This window comes from Xenia sp. Carnegie-2017, unplaced genomic scaffold (genome assembly GCF_021976095.1).
Source record: "Xenia sp. Carnegie-2017 unplaced genomic scaffold, XeniaSp_v1 HiC_scaffold_16, whole genome shotgun sequence".
NCBI classification, from domain to species: Eukaryota; Metazoa; Cnidaria; class Anthozoa; order Malacalcyonacea; family Xeniidae; genus Xenia; species Xenia sp. Carnegie-2017.
This window is the reverse complement of record NW_025813469.1, coordinates 14301617-14315043: the sequence shown is the minus strand read 5'-3', so window position 1 is coordinate 14315043 and position 13427 is coordinate 14301617. Positions and strand designations below refer to the sequence as shown.

The 13427-nt window shown below is 35.9% G+C and overlaps 3 protein-coding genes and 1 long non-coding RNA gene across 5 annotated transcripts; 2 read left to right on the top strand and 2 right to left on the bottom strand.

The window, feature by feature from the left end:
* Positions 1-528: 528 nt before the first annotated feature.
* On the bottom strand, positions 529-1411 carry LOC124436465 (peptide deformylase, mitochondrial-like). Its single transcript, XM_046986393.1, is given in 2 exon segments — positions 529-835; positions 838-1411. Coding segments are annotated over 2 exon segments (726 nt in total). The 5' UTR covers positions 1379-1411; the 3' UTR covers positions 529-650.
* On the top strand, positions 1390-5866 carry LOC124436464 (serine/threonine-protein kinase Aurora-2-like). The gene is given in 12 exon segments (XM_046986392.1): positions 1390-1863; positions 1943-2102; positions 2196-2257; positions 2343-2422; positions 2499-2637; positions 3180-3275; positions 3820-3872; positions 4057-4129; positions 4617-4657; positions 4659-4716; positions 4891-4947; positions 5469-5866. Coding segments are annotated over 12 exon segments (969 nt in total). The 5' UTR covers positions 1390-1827; the 3' UTR covers positions 5583-5866.
* Positions 5867-6263: 397 nt separating this feature from the next.
* On the top strand, positions 6264-9348 carry LOC124436142 (3-ketodihydrosphingosine reductase-like). The gene is given in 12 exon segments (XM_046986066.1): positions 6264-6275; positions 6404-6495; positions 6757-6844; positions 7093-7212; positions 7496-7576; positions 7647-7760; positions 7827-7904; positions 8053-8136; positions 8297-8380; positions 8662-8701; positions 8704-8762; positions 9316-9348. Coding segments are annotated over 12 exon segments (885 nt in total).
* Positions 9349-9959: 611 nt separating this feature from the next.
* LOC124436777 lies at positions 9960-13427 on the bottom strand. 2 transcript variants are annotated; one of them, XR_006945480.1, is made up of 5 exons: positions 13413-13427; positions 13132-13248; positions 11614-11754; positions 10495-10649; positions 9960-10156 (listed from the first exon to the last, which is right to left on the bottom strand). It is a non-coding gene; the product is annotated as an uncharacterized LOC124436777 (long non-coding RNA). The 2 variants fall into 2 exon arrangements; XR_006945479.1 differs by lacking the exon at positions 13413-13427 and having other exon boundaries at positions 13132-13256.

Sequence of the window (13427 nt, the reverse complement as noted above, 5' to 3'; positions counted from 1 at the left end):
CATCCATATTTCACTTTTTCCATCCATATTTCACTCTATCCATCCATATTTCACTCTATCCATCCATATTTCACTCTATCCATCCATATTTCACTTTTTCCATCCATATTTCACTCTATCCATCCATATTTCAATCTATCCATCCATATTTCACTCTATCCATCCATATTTCACACTTATCTATCCATATTTGGTATTTCACTCCATCCATCCATGTTTTACTCCACGATCCTCATCTATCTACATTTCCCTCATCTATCCATATTTCACTTCCTTTGGCTTGCCTAATTTACTATACTTGATATTTCCATTCACCTGCCAAAGACATTAACTTTAAGTAGAAAAAAAATTGAATGTTTTCAAAAAGTTCCAAATCAATGCAAGGTTTTTTAACGAAATCAATGAATAAATAGAAAGGTCTTTGTAGAATTATGAATACATTGTGTCGCAGATGAAAGTAACACAAATTATTTTAAACTCGCTGTTTGATCATGACCAGTCAAATTTTAGAACAACATGATACCATAGTCTACTTCAACAACAATTTAATGATTTTCTAACTTACTTGTAATTATTAAATAAGATCGACATACATTGATAAAAGTTCCTACTTCATTGATGAAATACAAAGTTATCTATCCAGGAGTCATCTAATCAATGTAATCTCTCCAGTTAACATTCATAAATGATTTGTAAGTCATTGAATCAATAAAAATGTTTCCACGTAGATGATCTACTTCATGTTGTGCAATTCGAGCGGCCCACCCAGAAGCTTGCCATGTTATGGGAGCTCCATTCTCATCCAACCCAGATACTTCAACCTCAAGGGCACGGGCACCAAACCTGAGAACCCCTCTAGGCTAAGACACCCTTCCCTAAATACAACCATTTTTGGGTTAGTTATTTTAATCTCTGGATTGATAAAAATCTTCAAAGGTACAACGTCCATTTGCTTCTGACGGAGGTCGTCTAAAGTGGCACCATTCTTTTCTAAAAGATTCATGTCTTCCTTAGTGAATTCCATAGCAAAGACTTGCAAACTCACACCAATTTGTGGCGCTGCGATCCCGACCGCTTTTTTCGCGCGCATTGTTCTTATCATCATTTGAAGCAGCTCTTTAAACTCTTCGGTGTGAATTGCCAACGGATCGACGGGCTGAGCTTTCTGTCGTAGGACAGGATCACCAACTTGGCGAACCTGTGGAATGTTATTGTTGTTGGAATTCCCTGCAATTAGGGATTTCAAACTGTCCATCCAACTAGACCGGCGCCTTGTGTGGTTAAGTAATACAGACGCAGTATATTTAGGAAGTTTTAGTAACATTTTCAAGCGCGTTGGTGATCTTATGAGAGTTGTGGAGATGTTGGATTGATGCATTACATACTATGGGGATTCTCGTTTTGTTGTTCATTACGTCATGTAGGAAGTAAACACGGACAGAACCGAAAGTCGCCGATTGTAAAGATTCCGAGAATGGGCTGTTGTTCATCAAAGACGAACTAAATACTTATTCTTAATTGTCTGCTATCACTTTCCTCACCAAGGACTTAGCGGACGTTTAACTTAATGATTATACACATATATATTATACTTTCCAGTGTCCAAAAAATTGGTAGACATGTATTCAGGTACTTTTTTACTGGATTTTAGCTAAATTCTCCTCAATCGTCTCAGCCAATGAGTGCATAGGGTTTATATAACGCCAAATTCAAATTATCAATCCATTGAATGTTATTGTAGCGATTCATACCTGTGTAAATTAGATATTTGTTGGTTTTCCTTGCTTTAATTCCGAAATACTTCATACCCGAAATTCGGATTGGAAAATGTCAGAGAAGAAGGTCGAGTCGTCCTTTGGGAAGGTATTTTCTTTTTATCAATAGATATACTCACCATGTATCTTTAAAAAGAAACATCGGTGAATATATTTCATTTCATTAGGATGTAGGGAACATACGAAAAGATGAACAAAAGCCGGTTGAAAAGACTGATAAAGATGGCAGCAATAGTTCACAACGAAGCGAGAAAGAAAACAGTCAGGCAGGCAAGGAAAAACGTTGGACCTTAAACGACTTTGACATAGGAAAACCTCTCGGCAAAGGTAGGCATACGACACACTCATACAGCGTTCACTCAAAGCCAAACCTTGTTTGAATTTTGGCAGAAAATTCTATAAAATATTTCCATATTTCAGGAAAGTTTGGTAACGTGTATTTAGCCCGAGAAAAAGTTTCGAAATACATTGTTGCTTTGAAGGTGAAGTATCTTTCTACAAATCCTTTGTGGCCACGCTCCACCGTATTTTTTCTGCCTTGACAGCATGCTTATTTTCCATATTTAGGTGCTTTTTAAAAGCCAACTTCAAAAATCGCATGTTGAGCATCAACTGCGAAGAGAGATTGAGATACAATCCCATTTAAGGCATGTACATAGACAAAACAACCACACACATTTAATCTTGTTCATCTTCATTGCTTATTCTTCATTTATCCTCTAGACATCCACATATCCTACGAATGTATGGATACTTTTACGACAGCAGTCGTGTTTATCTCATACTTGAATATGCCCCACGTGGCGAGTTGTACAAAGAACTGACCAAATGTGAACACTTTGATGAAAAGAGGGCAGCTAATGTGAGCTATTCCCTTATCTTTGATGTATATTACATTACATCACATCTTAGACTTTGTATGTTTATGCTTCTCTGAAGCAAAAAAGTGACCACGGAAGTGTTACCATATTTAGAAAGTGTGGTCGTGTTGCTTTGACAATAGTGACAGGTTTTTGAAAGTGACTAGTACTTTTGTCACAACAAGTCAAATTTTTCAGCAAAATTATCATTCATTTCTTTAGAAAATTAAATGGACTGATTGATTTTTCCATTGATTGAATACAAAAATATTTGCATTTTAGAAATAAAAAAACAAGCTGACTTTGCTGCTGAATTTAACGCAGCTCTGTTCATTCTCATCAATTGATAAATCGACTTCATAAAATGGTGTCCAACATTTAATCAAACGCATATTTCATTTAAGAAAGATGAGAAAGTCAACAGAACTATGTGAAATTACAAATATAAATGTCCTCAGTGGCCAAGCCTGCTCTTTAAGTCCACTGAGCTTATAACACAACTGTACTATATATTGAAACCCAATAACTATATTCTTTCTTTCAGTACATAGCACAATTAGCTGATGCTTTGATTTATTGTCATGCAAAAAAAGTCATTCACCGAGACATCAAACCAGAAAATCTTTTACTTGGAATGAAGGTACTACAGCCGGACATGGACAGTTTAGCCAGGTTTGCACAAGTGAAATGAGCACAAACATCAGCATAAATGAAAATATTCACTACAAGCATAAGCAAGGAAAAAAGGAACATTTCATTTGTTTTAATGCACAAAGCTGATTTTTATGATCATTTACCATGTGAACCAGGCTGGAATGATGGTTTTGTGATCATTTACCATGTGAACCAGGCATAAATGATGGTCATGGCTTACCAAATGATGGTCATGTGATCATTTACCATGTGAACCAGGCCTAAATGATGGTCATGTGATCATTTACCATGTGAACCAGGCCTAAATGATGGTCATGTAAAATGATTATTGTAACCATGTATAAAATACCATGCAATACTATACATGAAGGTGGTAGTGCAACCATCCAATACACACTCTAGTGTTTGACCATCAACAAAGGTCCATAACCATGTTACTGTTAATTAAATTTAACCTTGATTAATAAGTTAATAAGTCAGGCATTAAATTTTACCAGACATACTTTATGCTTTTTGTCGTGTTACCTTAGGGTGAATTGAAAATAGCAGATTTTGGTTGGTCCGTTCATGCGCCATCCTCAAGGTAGGACATAAAGGAGTGCATCTTTTAAAACCCGACCAGGCTGGTAGATTTACGAACACTAAATAGGAGCATCCACAAACAAGCCACCGTTTCTTCATTCGTCATGCTGTAGTGTATTCATATCTTTGCATTTGTTACTAGAAATTGTTGAACATAACTGCATATTGTGTTTGTCTCAATGTAGACGAACGACGTTATGCGGTACCCTAGATTATCTTCCACCAGAAATGATTGAAGGACACGAACACGACGAGAAAGTATGTATGCATTCATTGCCTTTCAGTGGTAGATTCAGCGAGGATTTTTCGGGCGTAGTGATCAGCTAAAATTCAGCGGTTACAAACCAATGATTTGTAAACCTACATTGTACTCATCAAAAATGGATAATAGTTGCCGTTTTGATCAACAAAATAAACACGTCATTGACGCCTTTAATCAAAGTAAATATCGTTTACAGTCAATAAACTTTATTGATTTAGTCAATAAAGGCATTTTCCGTTAAAAGTAGGTTTCATTTTCATAGTGTTGCTTCCACAAATGAAAGAGAGGAGAGACCCATGCTCTCCTCTCGTCCCCCTCCCTCCCAAACAGACAAATTGCAGTTTCTAAATTTTCTTTGATGTCGTAAAATCGTCTTACAAACTTCTCATAACTTTTTAAATCAAGCTCGTTTCTAAAAATCTCTCGACGCTCGTCCCCAGTCCACTTTACTACGCACATATCTTCAAGTCGTCATTTCTTTAGGTCGATCTTTGGAGCCTGGGTGTTTTGTGTTACGAGTTTTGGTGGTAAACCACCATTTGAGGCTGAAGGTCATGCCGAAACATATAAACGTATATCGAGGGTAAGTTGACCCTTCTTCTTCCTTACCCTCCCTCCCTTCGTCAATAAACAAATGTTTCTCCTCAAATTTGAACACAATGACGAATCCCAGTTTTCCATGAACGAAGGCATTGGCCATTATTTGCTCCAGTTATTTCAGTTTTGTCAACTTCGTCAACTTTCATTTGATGTTCAGGTTGATCTACGTTTTCCACAGTACGTTTCCCCGATGGCTCGTGATCTTGTTGGAAAGGTAACGCTAAGTTTTAGACTTCACCTTAAGACCAAGTACGGTCAACAAATACGTCGATGGATTTTCATGTTTTTGACAGTGGGTGACGTAATTTTTGAGGGGAGTGAATTAGTAAGGAAGCTTATATCAAATTAATCTTACGTACATTAATGGATTTTCATACTTTAATGGATTTTCATGTTTTACTTATGGGTGACGTAAGTTTTGAAGGGAGTGAATTAGTAAGGATACTACACAGCACGAATCGTATACCAAATCAAGCTTAGATGTAGGTTGTTGAGGTGTGTTCGAATGGAGCTGCCTTGAGAGAGTGTACTGAAAGAAGAGTTTACAACTAACATAATTCCTTAAATCCTCTAAGCATTGCAAAGCGCGACTTTGCCCGAAAGTTGACGGAGTGTTTACTACGTTAGGCTAGAATTTAAAGGTGAATATTTTTGGAAGGGAGATGAGCGAGCTAATTGTTGCACCTGAAAGTCATCAAGCATTAAGTTTTTTATTCAATATTTCATGTTTCACAGTTACTGCAGAAGAAACCGGGTGATCGTTTGGCTTTACGCGACGTGTTGAAACATCCATGGATAACGAAACATATTGATGCTGAGAAAATTACCAAGCAAAACAAAGGAACCTAAGGCAATCATTTTCTTCCCGAACTGGAAGGTAGTTGAAGAATTAATTCAAACGAGTGAAGCAACTATGTACGTATGAGATGAAACGATTTTCGCTGCATGTTTTTGTTCTTTTCTCTTCAAACACAGTTAGAACGTAATAATACAACATTACGAAGACGAAATGTCCAATAACTCTTCTAAAACAATTCATAAATAAATATCTGTGAGAAAGCCTAGGCCTTTCCTCGGAAAATGTAAATAGACTAATTGATACGTTCTTGTATAAAATGCTTTATTCAATGGTTTCACTCGCATTCATAACTGATTCTCATTCATTTACCTTGAGTATCACCGACTTTGTGCCAGATTGTCAGGGAGAGCCACACCCAGACATGAGCTTTAGCCCCCCCCAAATAAATTGTTTGCCTCTAGAAAACATTTACTTCCTCCCCACCCCACCCCAATTTTCCGCCAAACAAATCAATAGTACAGTTGAACTGAGTTTTTGGGTAATGTTTCAACTTTCTACACTACATAATACCTTCTATGGCTGGACTACCAAACCTTTCTATGTCAGCTTGCTCCCTAAACGTTTTAGCACCTTCCCTGAAAATTACATTTCTGAAGAATCTTTGTTTCTTGAGTACCTTCTTTGATCATGGACCTAACCATCGAATAATTTTGTATGGTAATTTCTTAATTATGCAAGCTAATGTATGTAATTAATTTGTTCTTACCACATATATTTCTCATGTGTACTTTTACTATACGACTGTATGACTTGAATTGTGTGCGTTTGTCATAAGGTTAGCCATTTTGTATTATGATTTTTGAGGCGTTAGTTTTATTGGCGTGTTCGCCTATCTTGCTACTATTTTTTTGTTGGTATCCTCCGAGCAAAAGAATCAGAAGTCTTTTCGGCTTACATATTGTTGTAAGTAAAAAATTGTGCGTTTAATTGTAACAGTGTTAGATAACAGAGACGGAATTTGTTGCAGAAAATTGTTTGAATTTAGTTACTTGTGGGAGAAAGGGACAGTGAATAGTATTGCTTTATGGAAGGGTGGAAGTAACTGTGTACATTTTATCAACTAATATCCTTCACTCCCTTCCCTATCTTTCTTCAATTTAGGATATTTTCTTGAAGTTTGTATATGTTGCAGTTTTTCAATCAATACAATGGGTGCATTTGTAGATCACCGGAGGATCAAGTGGGATTGGCAAAGAACTTGCATCAAGCAGTACGAAGAAAAGCTAATGTGACTATTATCGCAAGAAATCAGGTTTAGATGTGGTGATTATTCCCATGCCATGTCCACAATTTTTCATCAAATTATATCTTCAATTTTGATCATGTCTATGCCAATTGTTGCTGAAAACTTTAACCACTAAGGTTTGGTTTCTGACTGTAAAATTGATATGGTTTTGAAGATATTAGTCATACATAGGGCATACACCAGACAAAATGTTGCAGGTCCAAGGAAAATTGCTGTTGGAAACAGGTTTATGACATAGTTTGTTGTGTTTTTAGGCAAAATTAGAAAAAGCCAGAGTAGAAATTGAAGCATGCAGACAGCTTGAAGAACAAAGGATCCAAGTCTTTAGTGCAGATGTGACAAACTATGAGCAAGTAGACAATGTTTTAAAGCAGGTATTGAGTATGTGTATTTGAAGTATATAAGTTATTTTTTAGGTAGCTGAATATGCATGTTTTCTTTTGGATTCTACTGAAGTGATTCTTAGTGATTTATGCATATAATGTATTAGCTGCAAATCAAATACAAATATAGCATCTAGAGATGTTCTTGTCTAAGCACATCACAAAGCTACATAGGACTACATTCAAGGGTAAAACTAGAAAGTTGAAGATGTGACATAACAATCTTTAAAGTATGCTCTCCTGAAATTCATCTCAATCCAATTTTAAATTTAAGATTGGACCTATTGATATTCTTGTCAATTGTGCTGGCATGGCGAAATCTGAGTTATTTGAGAAAAATTTATCTACATTTAAGGTAAGATTGTATACATGTTTCAATGAGAGAAAGCTTGATGTTATGTAAGGTAATTTTTTATTGACATTAGAAACTCATGGACTTGAACTATTTTGGCTCTGTCAATGCAACTTTTTCTGTTATACCGAACATGAAACTCAGATGTTCTGGTCACATTGTTTTTGTCTCATCTATGGCCGGTCAGGTAATATGAAGCAACAGTCAAACCTCAGTATAATTAATGTTTAATTATTTCAATCTTGTACTTAAGCTGGGTGTGTTTGGCTTAGCCGGTTACTCTGCATCAAAATTTGCCCTTCGCGGTCTGGCTGAGTCTCTTCTAATGGAGGTGAGGTGCAGCAAGCTAACTCCAGTAATTTCTTCATGCAAGAAAAGAACATCATTAGCTCATCTGTATTGATTGTCAAGATACTTGATATGAATGAAGTATCTCTGACATCATGTGTTAAATTCATTCATATTTTGTGTCCCTTAAGGTCCGACCTTATGGTATTGGAGTATCAGTGGCGTGTCCACCAGACACTGACACTCCTGGGCTTGAAGAGGAGAATAAAGACAAGGTAATAGATGTCTGGAACCGATTTCGTATTTACATAACTGTTAGCTTACTGTATTGCTTAGTCATGCTAGCATAAGTCTTTCCACAACTCTTATATTCGCTTAATTGTTGTAACTACTATAAACATGGCTATATACATATGAAAAAGTCTGTCTTTTTAGCTGGAAGAAACTAGTTTAATTAGTGAAGCTGCCGGAGTGTTTTCGCCGTCCATTGTTGCTAAAGATATTCTCGATGGTGTTCAGGTAATATTGCATTTTCTCGTACTGTATCTTCCTATTTTACTGCAAACGTACATTTTGACGGTAATTGTGAGCAGCGGAAGTGAGTTTTTGTTCCTCCGACAGTAAAAACGCTGTAGTTTTAGTTTCCAGTTTCAAAGGTTTTGAATTCTTCTCTAGTCACGAAATGGCGCGAAAATGTTAACACTCTGTTTTGGTTGCTTTTTCAAAATACTCAAAACGAACTCTATCTGAGCAGTAAAACTCGTACTGAGATGATTTTAGGTACGTTACCTTATTTTTAGAAAGGGAAATTTCTCATTTCAAGCGGATTTGATGGTTTTGTCTTAACATATTGACATGTGGGGCAAGTCCGGCTTCCTCGCGAATTGAACTTTTCATTCAGGTAAGAGTTGAAAATTCTTTACTTCCTTTGAATTTCCATCTAAGTTGAGCATTTCTTGATGAAAGCCATTGACTGTAACAATCGCGCTCAAAAGTCTCCATTCAATCGTTTTGACAAGTTGAATTTTGAAGAGAAACGGGAATTTAATTTAAAAGCATGATGCAGTCATTTATAAAGTTTGGTATACTAAATATAAACAGGCTTGCAAAGTTTGCGAATTTCAAAAGTATCTTAGTATCTTGATCAGGGTGTCAACAAGACAGTTATCAGGCTATCCAACAGTCTTTCCTTTATAAAACTTTGAAGATATTGTTGGTTGAGGATATAATGGTTTGGAAAACTTTAAGTGTTTTGATGCAATCCTAACAAATGGTATAAATGCTGTTAGAGTGAACAAAAGCGCGTGACTTTGTTTTGCAACCTTGAGCTATTGACAAAGCTTCAAAATTCTTGTAATGTCAGTGCTGTCTGTTCGTGCTGTGTTTTTCGATGAAATTTTAAATCCTATGCAAGAATCGTCCATTATTTCACCGTGAAGTTTCATTCTTTTCAGGCATGCTTGATTGACTCATTCGTCTTGTTATGACCTACTATACCAGTACCCATCATCGGATCGCTAAGGAAGGCCTGGAAAACGAATGAGATTGGTTGAAGAAGCAAAGAAAGAGAAAGACCATTGATTTATGCTCGAAGAATAAAAGGAGCGAGTTTTAGGTATATATGCAATAGTGAGTTGCGATTTAAAGTCTTTTATGATATATATAGATTAGCAAGGGAGGTCTTTCATACTTCAGTCAAATAATTTCATTTTTCGTCCCAGTTCCCTACAATCAGTTTATGTTCTCGCTTGAACAATTGCTTTTGAATTGAATTGTTCATGCGCAGAAAGCAATGAACTCAGTCATTCTTTGGGCGAAGATCTTCAAAAAGAGATTTTCGAATAAGTGCTTACCGCACCTAGATTGATAATTGGGATGATATATGTATTCATATATAAATATATATAATACCTGTGTGCCATGATGCATTGAAAACAATTCAAAAAGAATGTAACGCGGCCAAACATTTCGGCTCGCGGTACAAAATGTGCCAAAGTATAAACTAAGCTTGATATGTATAGCCTAAGACTTGACCAGCGTTTTGTTTCATTAACTTTCTCTTTCATTTATGAGAGTCGATTTGGAAAGAAACCAGAAATTATCGTTCAAAATTTATTCTCTTAGCGACATGCTCAAATTTATTTTTAAGAATTTACCAACAGCTCTGACAAATTATGCAGAAAACAACTCAATTTGCTTCTCAAATACAGACTGTTCTACATAGATTTTGTTGCATTCCAGATTTTGTTGTGCATTAAATATTTGCCGCCGACTTTTTTCCAAATCGTCATTGACCTACAATAAAAAATGGTAAAATGTAACGAAATGCCTGAACGACTATATACGTTTATTAAACGTTGGGCAAAACTGTCGGAAACATTTTTCGTAATATGAAAGCTAATCTAATCTCTGCTAAATCCAATCCAATCCAAACCAATTTGTCAGTGATAGCATAGCTCTATGAGATTCAAGGTTATTAGGGATTAATTTAGTGTATTTACAGAACACCGAATTATTACTATTTTATCTTCCGATTACAAAAATGGCGGATGAAACGTCGATCCTTCTGTTCACCATTGTTTCAACGCGCCGTCCAGGCACGTCCTTCAAAATTATCAGGAATAAAATCATACCTTGTTTCTAGAAGCAAGGAGCCATCTTTCCCATACCCTTTGCGTTACTTGTTGACGTCACCAGATCGCCTTCTCCAAAACCGTCTCGTCTTCCCTTTCAGTCTTACCCATCTGATCTCTGAAGGCAGCCATTGCTTCAAAATACTTGCCTATAGCTGGATGACATGAAGTATTACATATAAATAATACAAAGTTTATAAAAGTAATATGATAGTAACATAAATATAGAAATGTAGATAAACGATAGTAATAATAGGAAATGAGATAAATAAATGGGAGCGTGTTACAAATTATAAATATTGTGTTAAATATTTAGTTTGCAACATGCTCCCCATTAATTTATCTCATTTCCTTATTACTGTTATAATTTATCCATATTTATATATTTATGTCACTGTGTCATATTACTTTTATATAAACTTTGAATTATTTATGCAATTACTCACTTATACTGAGGATGGCATCATGTGATGTCGAAACATGTCTATTTTCAAAAAAATTTGTGGTCTACATTAAATGCGTATTAGCGATAGGGCTTTTATGAAAATGAAAAGAAGAATTCTTTCAATATCTAAAATCGTGGCCAGAGATTTGCTAAGCGGAAAGGGAATTTTCAATATGAACATAATAGCCCAACATAAGACTTTTAAAAAGACTTTTTGAAAGAAAAAATTCTTTCAATATCAATGGCCTAGAACCCAATCTACTAGACATGTGACTCGGCCAAAATTTTATAGGTACAAGGGAGGCAAGTCGGTGACGAGTGAGGCAAACAAACTGACGATATTTACGACTAATATCTGCTTTTCCTGAGTTGATATACAGTTTGAAAGTTAATAGTCTACATTTGATTTTAAAATGTTTGATAGGATTAGTTTTTGAACTTTCTTTTAGCTTATTTTTCATTTTGAGTTTGCTTTTGCCACCTATCAAGAAGGCGCTCTTAACGCGGTACTTTGACAGCTCGGGATTGGGTTCTAAATCATTGTGTAATACAAACAAAGCAATAATCTGTAAAGTTCATTTCATATCAACGTTTGCGGTAATTAGACAGCTATTGGGTTCTAAATCATTGTGTAATACAAACATAGCAATAATCTGTAAAAGTTCATTTCTTACCATCCTTGCCTTTTAACGTTTCGCCGCCTGAAGGCATTTCAATGCAGTCATCCGTGTAGTAGCTCAACGCTTCCTCGCTCTTTCCCTGCGATAGTAGCTCGTAAAATTTTGCAGTAGTAGCTGTGATTTCATCCTTTATTCCTGTGTTGATTATATGTGCTATTACTCTTTTAGTGAAATGTACAATGAGTTTTCAAGGAAATATGCAAAGTTATCGGAACGACGGTTCTATGACAAATTTACATGAACGAAGAAAACGGCGAACACTTTGCTTTTCACAGAACTAAAACTCGGTGTTATAAATTGCTGGCAGATGGAGTCTGGCCTCACAAACTCATACGAAATCGGCATAACCCTATCGGCGCCTGTCATTACGAAACATGAAATTTTATGATAATGAAAGTACATATGTACAAATTTCATGTTTGTATGAAGTCATGTTTTCCCAGACTTTTGATAAAAAAATTTGAATCGAGAATTTCTTTTGCTGTTTAAATTTGCCCGTGTATGTCCGAAGAGGTTTAGCACGAGTAGCTCGTGACGTCATTTTGAGCATTGCCAAGAAGCCACACGGCCATTGATATTTACATTACACTTCAAACACATCAGTTCACGTGAACTATGGCTTGTATGGCTTCAAATTCCAAATTTGTTAAAATTCCATAAGGTAAATTGACATTCGTAGAAATATTAGTTTCTATCGTGCAGTTTTCGTGAAATTAAATGAATCGATTATTATTTGAAGTTGCGCATATCGAGTTACACCAATTAAAGTGGTGTAAACAGACTTTCCTTCGTCTGTACAGTATCAAAATAAAAATGTGATAATCGCTATGTATTTGTGTGGGCAATTTTGTATACGTAATCTTGATGAATTTCTTCATTAATGCATTTAGGGCTGTTGTGTAATGTAGATTGGATGACTGGGAAAGAAGTGTGTTTATTAGAACCATTTTAATGAACAGCTTTACATGCAGGATATTTTGGTGTCGTTTCCGGTTCCCTTACTTAAAGTACGGATACTAGTGAAAGCAAAAGAATGGCTTTACGAAAATAAAGCAAGCGAAATTAGACTTTCAATGCGTTTATGATTGAGTGTGGCTAGTGATGAGGTCAAACCAAATTTTAAGCCTTTTTTTATCTTTTTTACCGCTCATTTTCTTACAATCCAACAAGGGCAGGATCATTGAATCAAACACATTGAAATGTTTCTCCGTATTCATAAATAATATGTGAACCTAGTGCTTTTCATTTTATTACTGCACAAATTTGTTATCAATGAACGCTATGATTAAGTATGGATGATATTGTCCTATCCTCTAAATCATATCATCTTTTGCAGTTGCATGTTGGCTTGCGCTGTAGGCACTATGGTCTATGTTAGGTATTTCACGGCTTGCATACTAGGCACGTGCGTTCTAACATTTTCCCGATACTAAACCTAGTATGAAACCTAAACAAATCTAATCTAAGAAACGCTTTTTCGGTAATCATACAAAACAGTTACTTTTAACTAACCTCCCATCGTCCAACTTCTTTTGCAAAACCGATAAAAACACTAAAGAAGCAGGTCCAAGCTCGCAAACTAATGCAGCAACTGTGCCAAGTCCACAAGCTGGCTTTGAAAATATACTCCTTATGAAAATATACAAGTGATCATACTTCCGGCGTCCGTTTTCCTATCACGCTATTTACCAATAGCATTTGAGAAAGACGAATGAGCTCTGCGTTTCGTACACGCTTGTGTTTGGTGTGTGATAAAGGGCACAAACAGAAAAATGACAAAATATGAGACTAACCCGAAGGGGAACTCC